Source organism: Peromyscus leucopus, chromosome 1 (genome assembly GCF_004664715.2).
Source record: "Peromyscus leucopus breed LL Stock chromosome 1, UCI_PerLeu_2.1, whole genome shotgun sequence".
Lineage (NCBI taxonomy): Eukaryota > Metazoa > Chordata > Mammalia > Rodentia > Cricetidae > Peromyscus > Peromyscus leucopus.
In genome coordinates, this window is record NC_051063.1 from 133,104,436 (window position 1) to 133,121,952 (window position 17,517).

At 39.7% G+C, this 17,517-nt stretch overlaps 1 protein-coding gene across 5 annotated transcripts in view; it reads right to left on the reverse strand.

Annotated features, from left to right (window-relative positions):
* Window positions 1–17,517, reverse strand: part of LOC114684184 — a 344,217-nt gene that overhangs the window by 79,510 nt on the left and 247,190 nt on the right. Inside the window, exons 15-16 of one of the 5 annotated variants that reach the window (XM_037198352.1) lie at window positions 16,684–16,758; window positions 14,631–15,760 (exon numbers count right to left, since the gene is read on the reverse strand). The exons of 2 other annotated variants lie outside the window; for them this stretch is intronic. In XM_037198352.1, the coding sequence (XP_037054247.1) occupies window positions 15,733–15,760; window positions 16,684–16,758 (103 nt within the window). In that variant the 3' untranslated portion in view covers window positions 14,631–15,732. Of the gene's footprint in view, window positions 1–7,532; window positions 7,569–14,630; window positions 15,761–16,683; window positions 16,759–17,517 lie in introns of those variants that run through there. 2 more of the 5 variants (XM_037198382.1, XM_037198379.1) reach the window with 2 other exon arrangements.

The window sequence follows — 17,517 nt, forward strand, 5'->3', positions numbered from 1 at the left end:
GGGCACTTGCCAGTCAAAGCCTGATCCCAAAATGCCCCTTGGCTGTCTTTTATATAATCTATTCAAATTGGGGCTATCGGATACCATCTGTCCTGAACGCTTGATTTCTCTGAGCACTAAGGCCTGTATGAAACAGAATTTTAAAATTTTGTCTACTTGGAGGTAATTTGATAGAACTGCCCTGCAGCCACAATTTTTGGGTTCTACGTTCTGCCCTGTCTGCAGAGGGCAATGTCCCACAACACTGGTCTTATTGAGTAGGTTCATGGTGCCTCCAGATTCCTGCCTATCTGGGAACTGGGATCCTGAAAATTCCATTCTGACAATGCTGCCAGGGACACTCGCCCCTCCCCCACTTCCCCCAAAGGCTACCTGCCTAACCCCCTCTTACAGGGCCACATGTTCCATTCACTGGTGGAAACACTGGTCCTTTCCCCACTTCACCTAAACTCTGCCTATCCAAGCCCCTCTTAGGGGCTACAAATCAAAGACCATATCCCTCCTCCTTACTTCCCCTCCTTCCTGTCCTTCTCTCCCCCACTGTTCCCCCTATCTCCCAGTGCCTCAATCCACATCCTGGTTCCTTTTCACATACTGGCCTAACACCCCTGAATTTTCCCCGATTTCTTCTCATACTTGTTTTTGCCAGACTCCTGCCCTCCTCTGCCCTCTCTAAGAGGTAGGTGGAGCTGATGGAATTGAGTCTCCAGAGAAGAGAACTCATGGTTTGTTGACTCCTCCAAGGTATGGGAATAGTCTTGGACAAAGCAGTTAATTTTGATAAGCTCTGAGAGATTACACAGCTAGCTGATGAAAATCTGGCTATTTTTCTGAACAGGTTACAAGAGACCATGGTGCAGTATACTTACCTTACCCCAGCTTCCTCAGCAGGAGCCATGGTCTTGGCCAACCATTTCATTTCTCAGTCAGCACCAGATAATAAAAATAAAATAAAATAAAAAAAGGGTGAGGAGGGTCCCCAAACTCCCCTACAGGAACTGCTAAAAATGGCTTTTAAAGTTTTTAATGAAAGTTGAGTCATCCTGATAAATAAAACTACAACAGAATACACTCCAAGCCCAAGCTTTAGCAGCTGCCCTGAGACCACCAGGGCCCCCACAACAGGGACAAGGGAACTCAACTACAAGGCTCCATCCTGTCAGAGCTCAGCCCATGTTGATTCTGCCAGAAATGCAGCCAGCAGCCGCCAAGGAGGCCATGCCTATCCGCCAACAGCCTGGACACTGGAGATCTAAATACCCCCATGCAGGCTCATCCTCTATGCCATGCCACAGAAGTCCAGCTTCACCAACATGGGCAATTGCCTTTGAACTCCTAAGCCTGTTGAAGGACTGATGCCGCCTAGACTTGGTGATTCCCATTGCCCTTTCTGAGCCTAGGGTGTTGCTTCATGCAATGGGTAAGCCCATTTACTTTCTTTCAGACACAGGAGCTACCTATTCTGTTTTGATATCTCACTTGGGTCCTACAGTTTCCTTGCCAATTTCTCTCATGGGAATGGGCAGGATCCCTTCCTTCCCACTTAAGACCCCGACACTTCCCTGCATTCTTGCAGGGTGATTCTTCCCACACTCTCTTTCTGGTCATACCTGTTTTTTTCTGCACTTCTGCTTGGTTGCAATATTCTCAGCCCCTTTGGGGCCACACTCACCTTGGCTACCACACTCTCTCCTGAGTATTTCATAGGTCCATTCACAAGAGGCCCTCCAGATATATCAGTCTCTGCATCAGCATTGAGGACACCAACCCAGCGAGGATTGACAATGTCATGGAGCTCCTATCAGAAGCTCTCAACATCTCCTGGAAGCTCCACATTCCCTATTGCCCACAATCATCAGGAAAGGTTGAGAAAACCAATGGATTCATCAAAGAACAGTTCACCAAGCTCTCCATTGAACTCAAGTTATCTTGACCTGCCCTTCTCCCCATTGCTCTTACCTGCCTCCAGGCCACCCCATGCTCTTCTACAGGCCTGAGCCATTTTGAGCTCCTTTATGGAATGCCCTACCTCCTCAGTCACCACCTCCTGGCCCAAACTCCCCCACTGACCAGGTACTTCCCGTACTTCTCCCTTCTGAGGTCCCTTCTTTGCTCACAGGCTGACTCAACTGCCCCTGAGCCTGCCTCATTCTCCCTGGGGGACAGAGTATTCCTCAAACAGCTTGCTCCTAAGTCTCTTTAGCCCCTATGGACAGGACCTTATACTGTGATCCTCACCACATCCTTGGCTGCCAAGCTCCTGGGATATCCAGGCTGGTGTCATGTCTCCAGGCTTAAGTGGGCACCTATTCAGGATACATGATCTGTCCAGCAGCTGGGACCCTCCACCCTCGATTTTTCCAAGATGTCCCAAAGAAGGGCCTATCTCTGCTCTTCTCTCCTGTGCATACAGCTAAGGCTGATATTAACCATCTATTTTTTGCCTAGAAACTTGTCTTCTTTGCTTCCTCAAGAAACAGTTGCCTGAGGTCTCCAGGATGACAATTAACTGGATGCTCCTCCATTCACACCCCCTGTTGAATATGAGCCCACAAACTAATGACTCCCCCCTTCTCCTGATCATCCAATGCCCACAGGAATTAGATACACTTGAACCAGTGACCCTGTACCCAAAGAGTCTGGAATGTTTGGGTACTCAGCCCCTGGTACCCTGGAATCCTATACCCAAAGAGTCTGGAATGTTCCAGTGGAAGATCAATCTCAACTCATCTCCCTGAGCTCTTCCTCCAAACCTGCCCCTTCAAAGCCTGTCAAACACAGCTCCTCCCCTGAGAGGACCAAGACCACTCCCACAGGGTATTTAAGGTACATCCAGAAAAAAAGATGTGTTGTTGTCTGATCTCTCATCCCAATCTCCTCTCTGAAGGGCAGGACAATCACCCTGGAAGGGTTTTCCCATTAAACCTGGGATTTTTCTAATTTGGTCTGATATGGATTGCTGCATTGGTGGAGAGGCTTATTGACGTGCAAAAAAACTTTTCAACTGGCATTAGATAAATATAATCATAAAATGTATATACTTACACTCACAAACAAAAACAGAAGAATTTGTGAAAACATCTTAACCATTTATTTTCTACAATAAGTAATCTAAAATATTCATTTACCATTATGATACTGTTTAGGTACTCCATGTTAATGAGATATATTGCTAGAATTTATCCATTATATAATCCAAGTAATGTGTAGTACACTCTAATAGTATCTTTGCTGATTTTCACAGGTTCTGACTCCTGGACAGCAGCAGTCTGCCTTGTCTATCCAAGTACACATGGGCTTTGGTCATACCCAGGACCCACTGTGTCCTGGAATATGGCCATAGCCTGACTGGTAAGCGATTACAATGCTGACACTTATTAGCACTCCTTGCTTCTGATTGAAGGAATGTACACACTCAAATTGAGCCGGGAATCAGAACTAATAAGGACAGTAATCTCAATTCCAGCAATGGAGGCAAATCCTATGGTAAAGATGGTGATCTCCCTCAGAATTGCTGATTCATTCTTGTCTCCCATGTGAATTCATGTAGAAGCAGAAGAAGAGAAATTGAAAGTGGACAGGAGGGGAAAGAAAATAATTTACCCTGGGTTTTAACTCCAATTATTAAAAGGAAAAACAACTTGTGACAAGTAGAGGATGATCATTTCTATAAACTTGATATTTAAACCACCTACTCCAATTTTTAAAATTCTCTAAAATCCATACCTTTGTAGAGTATTACTAACTTGGTTCCCAAAGAGATGTTTGAAGTAATCACTTTATCTTTTTTGAGTAAGGCAGACATTTATATTTCACAGGAATACAAATTATGCCCAATAAAATATACTCACTTAATATACATGGTTAGGGATATCTTGGATCCAGAAGCAGTACCTTCATCTGTTACTTCTCTGAAGACATAAAATTTCTAATAGTTATAGATATTTAACCCTATATCAATAGATAATTTTAACTGTGACTTTCAGGGGGAAAAAGCATTATTTATAACACTGTTACATAATTTCACAACTGTTTGAATGACTATACACTTCCAATGTTGTGCTAAAGCACAAAGGTTCAATACACACAACTCTCCATTATCCCAAGACCCAGAGACTATTGCATGAAATGGGCAATTCAATATATATGGTCAGACAAATATTTCTATATATATAAACAAACATATAAAGCCAGCCAGCCAGCCAGCCAGCCAGACACACACACACACACACACACACACACACACACATATATATATATATATATATATATATATATATATATATATATACCTACACATACATATTCATCTATAAACATGTAAAAGGTATTGAAATGACTTCACATACATTTGGAGAGATATTATCAGAACTGCACATCTTATATCATGAAAGGATTTGAGAGAAGGAGTTTGTTGTTTCTTCTTTTTTTAAATAGGTTGGCCACGTGCTTAGACAGTCTCCCAAAGAACCTCACAGACCATTTCCATTCCAGGGATACACTCCCAACTTGTTGAAAGCATTCTATTTCTGAAATTCCTACTTACTTATGTCAACCTACAACAGAATTCCATATGCTGTCAAATAGAAGCTTCAATGAAATGTACTACATGTGAGAGGACAGAGTAATTCTGCCTGTTACTTGTTAAGGAACAAAATTAGACACACAAGTGCAACATACTCTAAAAAGGAAAATAATGAGCAATCTGAAGATATCATATCACACAATGACCTAAATATTGGGGGAGGGTAATCAACTCCTTTTGAGGATTATGATTAAAACTATTAGATGAAAGAACTACCCAACACAGTTAACATGTCCAAGAAACTGAAACTTATGCATAAACTATTTCTGTTATTCTGCTAGAGAAATATAGAGATAAACTGATTCTGAATGACATATTGACCTACCCATAGGTTCTGTGCATCAGTTGTCCCTAATCACAGCTGTTTCTTTATGCACTACTTGGGAAATGACACAAGGATGTACAGGTGATCTCTTTCTATAATGCCTGACAGGCTTAGGGGTATATGTGTGATGTTACTTGATTTCATCTACCCCACCTCTAAAGGATCAATGGTCTATATTGAAAAGAAGGGGAAAAGAATCTAACAGATTCAGGGGTGGTAAATGTATCCATAGTTACAATAATTTCCAGCCTGAAATTTACTCTGAGACATAGGAATTCAGAATCTAAGTTTACAGAGACAATATCTACACAGGTTCAAAACAAACAAAAGACCAGAACCAAGATAAAAAAAATATGGTGTGTTAATTACTTTCAAAGGAAGTATGTAATACCACTCTATCATCACCAATAAATAATTGACTTCCAACAAAAATCAGGCTTGGCCTGATGCCATGGAAAGGAATGGGCTGATTAGGAAAAATAGAACAAAAGTAATAGTGTTTGTATATGCCAAATGCAAAACAAGTTTAGAAAGTTAAACCTGTGAGGACAAATGGCAATAGGATGATAACAATTTAATATCCTGTACTACATTTTATTGTCAATGCATGCCCTGTGTGACAGGTGGGGTCTCGTCGCAAATGTTACTGCTTGATATATTCATAGCCTCTAAGGGTTGTTAGTAAACACTGGCAAGGCCATAGCAGTTCTCACAGGGGATCTCCCAGGGTAAAGAATGTAGCCAGCCAGATTCCACTAGTGTCTGTCAGATACTAAAGTCTGAAATGGATTATCTTCCTTGCAGGTAGTGCAGTACTGCAAGTCTGAGACATCAATATAGCATCTCAACAGAGAAGCAGTTGCTTGAGAAGCAGGATGGTACTTCCTGCACAGGAGACAGAGCAGGTGACTAGGAGCTATAATGTTGGGAATGAAACAATTCCTGCCTTCGCTGGGTTTTCCACAGGCTCTGACTGCTGTACATGTCAGGAGCAGTCTGACTTGCCTATCCAATGTACAGTCAGGGTTTAGTCACACCCAGGACCCACTGTGTCCTGGAATATGGCCAGACCCTGACTGGTAAGTGTCCACAATGGAGGCAAAAATTGTGGTAAAGATGGAGATCTCCATCAGAACTGCCGAATCATTCTTGTCTCTGAACTGTGTGTTGGTAGTAGCAGATGTAGCAATATTGAAAGTGGATGAGAGGGAAAAAAAACATAATTTACCCTGGGCTCTGTTGTTTTTTTTTTTCCAGTTATCAAAAGGAAAAAAAAAACAACCTGTGGCAAGTAGTGAATGATCCTATATTTGGCTGTTTTGGCCTATATCCTGCCTATATACATGAAGGCCTTCTTTTCAATTGAGAGCTAGAAGATTGTGATTCTGGGCTGCCAATGGCTGCTTGCTGCTGACAGTTTCTGCTATATCATGTCAGATTCCCCAAGTGCAATTATTAAATGCCTGATTTTAGCTGCTCTCATATATGTATACATGAGTAACTGAAATGAGATGCTTATGTTGTTATTGGAATTGTTACATTCAAGCCATGCTCTGAACATCCCTGATTTACACAATGTACACGTATCCTACTATATCATGATTATTAAGCAATAATCTGATGTATTCCTTTTAGAAGGAAGGATTCATAATACATCTATACCTTCATTGCATATTTGTTTGTATAATTATTTGTTTGGTTCCACACATGTCTGCATGTATTTGTCATTAATTTTGGTTTCACAGGGCCAATTTATACTCAAAAAATTTTCTGATCAGTATTAGTATATGCTTATTCAAATTTTGAAAAAATTCACTACATTCTCTTCCACATAATTACTCTCCAATCACTCTTCCATCCTTAGTTCATATACTGAGAATTAGGGTGTGGAAAAGGACACATGCTCAACTATGTTCATAGCAACATTATTTGTAATAGCCAGAACCTGGAAACAACTTAGATGCCCTTCAACTGAAGAATGGATAAAGAAAATGTGGTACATATACACAATGGAGTACTACTCAGCAAAGAAAAACAATGACATCATGAGGTTTGCAGGAAAATGGATGGGACTAGAAAATATCATCCTGAGTGAGGTAATCCAGACTCAGAAAGACAAACATGGTATATACTCAGTCATAAGTGTATACTAGATGTAAAGTAAAGGATAACCAGACTACAAATCACAGCTCCAGGCAGGCTAGGTAGTAAGAAGGACCCTAAGAAAGACACAGGGATTGACCAGCAATTAGAAATGGATAAGATCTACATGAGCAAACTGGGTATTAGGGAGGGTAATGGAGGGCAGGTGTCAGAATAAAGAGAGCTTAGGGAAGCAGGAGGTCCCAGCTGGATCAGGAACAGACTGGGAGAACAAGGAAAGAGATACCATGATAAACGAAGACACCATGGGAATAGGGAGAAGCAGAGTGCTAGAGAGGTCCCCAGGAATCCACAAAGATGACTCCACTATAGACTACTGGCAATGGTTGAAAGGGTGCCTGCCTGAGCTGACCTACTCTGGTGATCGAATAGCCAAACGCCCTAACTGTCATGATAGAATCCTCACCCAGTGACTGATGGAAGCAGATGCAGAGATCCTCAGCCAAGACCCAGGCAGAGCTCCAGGAGTCCAATCGACCAGAGAGAGGAGGGATTCTATGGGCAAGAGATATGGAGACCATGACTGGAAAAAGTACAGAGATAACTAGCCAAAATAGTGGAAACACATGAACTGTGAACCAATAGCTGAGGAGTCCCCAACATACTAGACTAGGCCCATTGGATAAGTGAGACAGTTGTTTAGTGTGAACTGTTTAGGGGGCCCCAGGCAGGCAGTGAGACCAGGAACTGTCCATAGTGCATGAGCAGGCTTATTGGAACCTAGTGCCTATAGTGAGACACTTTTGTCAGCCTTGGTGCAGGAAGGAGGGCCTTGGACCTGCCTCATCTGAATATACCAGGCTCTGCTGACTCCCCAGGAGAGAACTTGCCTTGGAGGAGGTGGGAATGAGGGATGGGTTGCAGGGGAAGTCTGGGGGTGGGAGGAAGAAGGACAGGGGAATTCATGGTTGATATGTAAAATGAATAAAAAATCTCTTAATAAAAATAACATAACCATAAAAACATAACAACAAAATAAACCTGTTTCTGCATAGAGATGGATGATTGAGATTCTCTGCTGCCAGTTGTTGCTTGCTGCTGACAGTTTCTGATATGACATGTCAGCTTCCCCAACTACAATGATGAAATGCTTGAATTTGAGTTGTTACATTATATATATGTAACACATATGTAATATATATGTGTATGTGTACATGAGTGCCTGAAATGGGATGCTTGTATTGTAATTAAAGATGTGACTTTGAAGCCCTGCTCTAAACATCCCTAATTTGTTTATCATATCCTGCAGTGTCATGTTGATTAAGCAATAATCTCATGAATTAATTTTGAAAGAAATATTCATGATACATATATACCTTCAGCAATTGCACATTTTTGTATGTTTTTTTGTGGTTCCATTCATATCTACATGCATTTGTCATTAATTTTTGTTTCAGAGTGTCAATTCATACTCATAATTTCCTGATCAGTATTAATGTGTGATTATTGAAATTTTGAACAAATTCACTACATCCTCTTCTATAGAATTCCTCTCCAATCACTATACCATGCTTAGTTAATGTACTTGCTGTATTTTTGGTGACATCTGTATTCACGTAAAGCACCTGAGTATGCGTGGGTATGAGGCCAACTACTTTCAGACTCTTAGGGCAGACACTCAGGGCTAGCGTACCTGAGAAAAAAACTATCTTTCCACTTTGATCACCTTATTAAATAATACAAAACACAAGTATAATTTTTATTTTCACCATTCATCTACAGGATACATTATAATATTCCCTGAGTTTATAGTGAAAGAATTATGCATGCATGCACAGCTGATGTTATTTCAAGAGTACAAGCATGCTTATATGTCATCCCATTTTAGTTGCGTGCAGAGGTGTATTACCAGTGTTAGTGTTTCTCACAGGTATCAAATTTGCCAACCATGGTATACAAACTGTCTAATTAAACTTGGAGTTCTTATTTTCACAATCCCATTCCCTGTGTCATGGAATTTGATTATAATGCTAAGATGTCTTATTTTTAAAATCTATATCCTAATAATAGTTTTCAGTACTTCATAATTCCAAGCAATTAGGTTGCTGACATATCCATCTACCTGTCTGTGTAGACTATAAATAATAAAAAAGAGCAACTTGAGAGATATAACTCAGAGAGCAAATCATGATGTATTAATGCAACCAACTATTCTATAATTTTCCTATCTCTGATACTATCCTTTGTATTGCCCCCCTTTCATCCTTGGCTGTCTGTCTACTGGATTAAAAACCTTAGGATCAATCCTGTGTCCCTGTTGTTTTTTGGAATCCCAACAGAACCTTCACTTGCAAGTTCTCTTGAAGCCATAAAATTTCTAACTTTTATAAATATTTAATCATATACCAATAGACAACTTTAACTGTAACTTGCAGAAAAATACCATCATGTACATCACAATTACACACTTCCACAACTGTATAAACTATTATGAACTTACAATGTTATGTGCAAGCACATCTTTCAAACATAAAACATTCTCCATTATACCTAGACACAGAGACTAGTGCATGCTAATGGGGAGGTAAATATATATGGGCACACATATACCTCTACATATGCAAACACACACATAGAACAGGCACATACATATACACATATATTTATACACATGTAAAAGGAATTGAAATTTAATCAAATATATTTAGAGACATATTGCCACAACTTCACATCTTATACCATGAAAGGATTTGAGAGACATGTTCCTCAACTGCCAGTAATGAGATTTGTTTGTTTGTTGGTATGTTTTTTGGTCGTTGGCCAAGTGCTTTCCTACAGTCACCTACAGACCCATTCCACTCCAGGGTGAAAACTCCCAAAATGCTGGTAGGAAACTATTTCTGAAATTCCTACTTATTTATGTCAACCTAGAACAAAAAAAAAAAAAAACATCTAGTGAGGAGTTTCAATGTAACCTACAACATGCTAGAGGCATTTAAGATAATCTGCCTACAACTGGAGAAAGAACAAAACTTCTCACTCTCAAGAGCAACATGCCCTAACAAAGAAAATAATGAGCAGTCTTCAGATAACATGTTGCAACAGTGGTGTAAATATTGTGGGAATAGCCAAATCCTTTTGAGGATTATGATTAACTCCATGAGATGGAAGAATTATCCAACATTGTTAACATGTTCAAGAACCTGAGCCTACAATGGTCACAGAGTATTGCATAAACTGATTCATAATGACATACTGATGTATATGAGAGACACGTCCCCACATTTATCTGGGTACTTTTGATGAGATAGACATATAGAGGGGAGAGAGGGATAGAAACATAGATTAGCCCTCAGGGGTTCTAGATACTTAACCACAGGCCCAGTACTTCATTCAAAATGGGCTTTTTATAACAATACCAAAGGGTGGCAAAACACCTCCCCCTTGCTAGATATAACCAAGTTTAGACCCTTCAAAACACTTAGTAATAAGGCCGATGGTACAAGTATGTCTTATGTAGCCCTGCTGCTAAAACAATCTCAAATCTCACTAGAAAAACTCTGTGGGCTCCAATATATGTACGCATTGGATCTGAGCACCAAATGTCCCTAATCAGAGATGTTTCTTCATGCACTAGTTGAGAAATAAGGCAAGGATGTGCTGGAGGTTCTTTCTATATACCTGGCAAGCTTGGGTGTACTATGTTTGATGATATTTGACTTCATCTCATCCACCCCCAAAACATCAATGATTTTCATTGAAAAGAAGGCAGAAAAAAAATCTAACAGATTCAGAAGTGGGGATGAATATATAGGAACAGTGGTATGCAGCCTCAATTGTACTACCATTCATAGGATTCAGAGGTTGAAATTAGAGATACAAGATATGCACAGTTACAAAACAAGCAAACAAAAAATATAATAGAGAACATAGAAATCTGGTGTGTTAATTACTTTGAAGGTAAATATGTAATACCATCCTGTAACCACCAGTAAATAATTGATTTCCAAAAACAATCAGGCCTGTCCTTATGGCATAAAGCAGAATGGGATGACTAGGAAAAAAGAAAAAAAAAGTACTGACTCTTCTATATGCCAAAATACAAAGGGAATTCGAATCAAGGTTGGAGAGTTGAATCTGTGATGATAAATGGCAACGGGATGATAACAACTTAATTTCTTGTACTACATTTTATTGTGAAAGCATGCCTTGTGTAATAGGTAGGATTTCATGAACAAATTTCACTGAGTGATATATACATAGACTCTAAGGGTTGTTATGAACACTGACAATGCCATAACAGCTCCACAGTACCTTCTCATGTGGAAGAAAGAAGTGTGACTGCAAGTATATACTAATGGCTGAATTGGATTACCTTACTTACAGATGATACAGTATTTCAAGTCTGACACAGCAATATCAAATCTTAAAAGAGAAGCAGATGCTTTAGAAGCAGAATGCTACTTCCTACATAGGAGACAGAGCAGGTGACTTAGAACAATAAGGCTGGGAATCAAACAATTCCTGATTTTACTGATTTCCACAGTCTGTGACTCCTGTACATGTCAGGAGCAGTCTGCCTTGTCTATCCAATGTATAGTCGGGCTTTAGTCACACCCAGGACCCACTGTGTCCTGGAATATGGCCAGAGCCTGACTGGTAAGAGCTCCCAATGCTGTCTCTTTTATAAGCACTCCTTGCTTCTGATTGAAGGAAAGTGTGCATCAAATCCATCATAGAATAAGAACCAATAAGGACGATGATCTCAATTCTAGCAATGGATGCAAATCCTGAGGTTACCTTGGAGATGAACACAGGAGCTGCTGACTCATTCTTGTCTCTCTCTGAATACATGTAGCAGCAGAAACAGTGAAACTGAATGTGGATGAGAGGGAAACAACATAACTGATCCTGAGTCCTCACTCCAAATATCAAAAAGAAAAATAAAACCAGTGGCAAGTGGTGGGTGATCATTTATCCCTCTTCTTGTGTCTACATCCTTCCTGTCTACAGAAAAGTCTCCGTTTCTGCCTAGAGATGGATGATTATGATTCTCTGCTGCCAGCTGCTGCTTGTTGCTGACAGTTTCTGATATGCCTTGTTAGCTTCCCCAACAAAAATGATTAAATATTTGAAATTCAATTGTGACCTGAGATAAATGTGTGTGTGTGTGTGTGTGTGTGTGTGTGTGTGTGTGTGTGTACATAGTGCCTGAAATAGGATGCTTCTATTGTAAATAGAGATGTGACTTTGACGCCCTGCTCTGAACATTCCTAAGTTACATATTGTATCTTACAGTGTCATGTTGATTAAGCAATAATCTGATCTATTCCTTTTAGAAAGATATATTCATGATACATATATACATTCAGCTATTGAACATTTGTCTGTTTAATTTTTTGTGTGGTTCCACACATGTCTGCATGTACTTGGCATTAATTTTGGTTCCACAGTACCAATTCATACTCATAAAATTTCTCTTCAGCATTAATGTGTGATTATTGAAAATTTGAACAAATTCACTACATTCCCATCACAGATTTAGTCTGTAATCATTAGTCCATCCTTTAATCATGTAGTAGCTCAATTAATTGTTATCTGTGTTCATGTAAAGCACCTAAGTATGCATGGGTATGAGACCTACTATTAGCCCATGGACAGCATCTCAGGGCTAGAAAAGAAGAAAAAAATCTATCTTTCCACTTCTGTTAGCTTACTAAAAAATATAAGACACTCATACATTTTTCACTTCACCATTCTTCCACAGGATACATTATAATGTTCCCTGGTTTTCATAGTGAAAGAATAATGCATCAGCATGCATCTGATGCCATTGCAAGAGTAGAGGTATGCTTAAATAGCCAGCACATTTTAGTGGCATACAGAGGTGCACACCAATGTCAGATTGACATAGAGTTTCTTCCAGGTATGTGTGGTGATATATTGTGTACCCTAAAGAATGTGCCTGAATATCAGAAAACAGATCAAGCCAATAGAGTAAATATACAGGACAGGAAGTGGTGGTACATATCTGAAATCCTATCAGTCAGGAAACAGAGATCTGTTTGCACCTCAGTGCATTCAAAACTAATCGGAACTATATGGGATTGACTCATTCTAAGGGAGAAACAAAGCCAGGCATTATTGGAATACACTTTTAATTCTAGTACTCAGTTGTCATTTGACTTTAACACCTGCACATGAGATCTCACACCTTTAATCCCAGGTTTTGGGAAGCACATATACCATTAATCCAGCACTAGGAAAGAAGTGATGGCTGGACAGACTAAGGTATATAAGGCCCAAGGACACTAGAACTAGAGGCTTTTAAACTGGATAGCTTTTCATAAGGAATCAGAGACATTTATTCAGAGATCTCATGGAGTTGGCAGAGTGAGACATGGCAGTGTCTTGTTCCTTTGTTTCTCCCATATATCAGAATTTACCCCAATATCAGCTTCTGGGTTTTTTATGAAAAAGTCCACCAACTATTTATACAACATTTATGGATTTCACCAAATATGATAAGCAAACTGTCTATTAAAACTCAAGTATTTTACTGTAACTATGCACTGTAGCATGAATCTTAAAAGTTCTTAATCATAAAACAAACCTTAAGCCAGGAATTGGGGTCAATGCTGGAATATCAGAGAAGCAGAACAAGCCAAAGCCACCTCACCTTGCCAGTTCCTTAGCTGTTTCTGTTTCCTCAGACTGTAAGCCACTGAGTCCTTATCCAGAATGAATCTCAGCTGAACTGCTGCTAGAAGCCTAATAGCTTAAACAGCTCTAGTTTCTGGTCTTCAAGCCTTATCTAACTTTTTGCTCCCTGTCATCACTTCCTGGGACTAAAGGCTCTTGATACAAGGCCCAGCTGTTTCCAATGTGGCCATAAACTCAAAGAGATCCAGACAGATCTCTGCCTCTAGAATGCTAGGATAAAAGGCATGTGTGTCACCATTTTCTGGCCTCTATGTCTAGTGGCTGTTCTGTTCTCTGACCCCAGATAAGATTGTTAGGGTGCCTAATAGTTGTGCCATAAAACCCATCCAAGGATTGAGGAATCTGGATGCAGACATCCACAGCTAGGCCCCTGGTGGAGTGCTGGGAATCTAATTAGTGAGAAAGAAGAGGGTTTATATGAGCGAGAATTTTTGAAACCAAGGTTGGATAAAGCACAGGGACAAATAACCAAATGAATGGAAACACATGAACTATGAACCAAAGGCTGAGGGGCCCCCAAGTGGATCATGCCCTCTGAATAGGTGAGACAGTCGATTGGCTTGATCTGTTTGGGAGGCATCTAGGCAGTGGTACCAGGTCCTGGGCTCGTTGCATGAGTTAGCTGTTTGAAACCTGGGACTTGTGCAGGGATGCTTGGCTCAATCTGGGAGGAGGGGACTAGATCTGCCTGGACTGAGTCTAACAGGTCGATCCCAGTCCTCGGGGGAGACCTTGATCTGGAGGAGGTGGAAATGGGGGGTGTGCTGGGGGGAAGGGGAGGGGGCCAGGAAGGGAGAGAACAAGGGAATCTGTGGCTATTATGTAGAACTGAATAGTATTGTAAAATAATTTTTTTAAAAAAATCTATGTTTAAAAAAATGAAAAAGAAGATTGTTAAGGTGCAAATATTTTGGGGAACACAATAATTCCACAATCCACTACCTATGCGTTGTGTCCCAGAAGTGGATGGTAATGCAGAATATCATACTTTCATTTGTATATTCCAATAATATTTCCAATTTCTTCATGATTCAGACCACTTAGCTTGCTAATATATCCATCTACATTGTGGTGTAGAGTATAAACAGAAAAACATAAGTAACTTGAGGTATATTCCTCAAAACACACACACACACACACACACACACACACACACACACACACACACACACATTGAGTTTATGCAACCAATAACTCTATAATTTTGCTATCTCTGAAACTATCCTTTTTCTTCCACCACTTTCAAACTTGTTTGTCTGTCGGACTCCTGGATAAAAACATTGAGATCAAGCCACTATCTCCACACTTCTTTTATAATCCCTCATTCATAGAACAAGAGCTACACTGAGGAATGTCCTGAACATCAAAATATCTAAATGCTGAAAAGTTACATTCTCTCTTAAACAACTTCTTTTTTAAAAAACAAGGCCTTTTTAACACTTCTTGGCATTCTTAAGTTTCTATGGACTGCTGACTAATGTACTAATAGAGCAATTATTTCTACTAATAATACCTGGGTCTGTTACTTTGCAAACTGCCGCTAACATCACTATAAAAAAAAACTGAGCAAACCAGAATAATTTTAACATCATCTCCAATTGTGTACACCCTTCAAACAACTAGTAAGCAAACCCATGGTATAATCAATTCTCAAGCAACATTGCTGGTAAAGCAAGCTCAGATGTCACTAGGAAAATTCTATGGGCTCCCATATATGTACCCAGTGGATGTGGGCATCAAATGTATCTAATCAGAGGTGTTCCATCATGCACTATTTGGGAAATAAAGCAAGAATACACATGCAGGGTCTCTCTGTGAGCCTGGCAAACTTGGGTGTAATATGTTTGATGTTACTTGGCTTTATCTCTCCCACCCAGAAAGCATCAATAGTCTATGTTGAAGACAAGGCAGAAAAAAATCTAACAGATTCAGAGAAGACAGACTTATCTGTAGAAACAGTGTTATCTCGGGTCCAATGTGTAGAAGACATAGGAATTCACAGGCTGAGGATACAGAGACAAGATCTGCAAAGCTACACAACAAACAAACAAACAAATCATAACTAAGAACAAAGACATCTGTTGTGCGAATTACTTAGAAGGTAAAGATGTAATACCATCCTCTCAGCAGCAGTAAATAACTGATTTTCAAGAAATCTCAGGCCTGGCATGATTACATAAAGAGAAATGGGCTGACTAGGGAAGAAGAACAAAAGAACTACAGCTTGTATATATTAAAATACAAGGGGAATGCATAACAAGCTTGGAAAGTCGAATCTGTGATGATAAATGACAACTGGATGATAACATCTTAATTTCCTGCAATACATTTTATTGTGAATGAATGCCTTGGGTGACAGGTAGGGTCTCAACAGCAAATGTCAGTGCCTGCTGTATTCATAGACGCTAAGGGTTGCTTGTGAACAAAGACAATGCCATAGAAGTTCCCATAGTAACTTCCCATAAAGAAGAAAGGAGCCTTACTCCACTGGTATCTCTCAATACAAACGTCTGAAATGGAGTATATTCCTAACAGATGATACAGCATTTCAATCTACACAGCAATATTAATCTTAAAAAAGAAGCAGTTGATTCAGAAGCAGGATGCTACTTCCTGCACAGAGGACAGAGCAGGTGACTGGGAGTTATACTGCAGGGAATAAAACAATCCCTGCCTAAGTTGATTTCAACAGGATCTGATTCCTGTACATGTCAGAAGCAGTCTGCTTTGTCTATCCAATATATAGTCGTGCTTTAGTCATTTCCAGGACCCACAGTGTCCTGGAATATGGCCAGAGCCTGACTGGTAAGAGCTCCCAATGCTATCACTTTTAAAAGCACTCCTTGCTTCTGATTGAAGGACAATATGCATTCAAATTCATCTTAGAATAAGAACCAATAAGGACAGTGAACTCAATTCCAGCAATGGAGGCAAATCCGGAGGTTACCTTGGAGATGAACACAGGAGCTGCTGACACATTCTTGTCTCCCTCTGAATACATGTAGAAGCAGAACCAGCAAAACTGAAAGTGGATGAGAGGGGAAAGAATGTACTTGATCCTGAGTTCTCATTCCAATTATTAAAAGGAAAAAATACCTGTGGCAAGTAGGGCATGATCATTTATCCCTTGCTGGTGTCTATTTCTTGCCAATCTACATGAAAGCCTCCATTTCTGCCTAGAGATGGACGATTGTGATTCTCTGTTGCCAGATTCTGCTTGCTGCTGCCAGTTTCTGATATGACATGGTACTTCCCCAAGAGAAATGATTAAATGCTTGATATACAATTGTGACATGATATATATATATATATATATATATATATATATATATATATATATATATATATATATATATAGTGTGTGTGTGTATGTGTTAATAGTGACTGAAATGGGATGTTTGTATTGTTAATAGAGAAGTGACTTTGAAGACCTGCTCAGAATATTCCTAATTTCCATATCATAGCTTGCAGTGTCTTATTGATTAAGCCATAATCTGATGTATTCCTTTTAGAAAGATATATTCATGATACATATATACCTTCAGCAATTGCACATTTGTCTGCTTCATTTGTTGTGTGGTTCCACACATGTCTGCATGCATTTGGCATTAATTTTGGTTCCACAGTGCTATCCATACTCATAAAATTTCCTGTTCAGGATTAATGCATGATTATTCATATTTTGAACAAATTCACTACATTACCATCACAGATATAGTCTGCAATTGCTCCTCCATCCTTTGATCATGTACTTACTCTGTTTTTTGTTATCTGTGTTCAT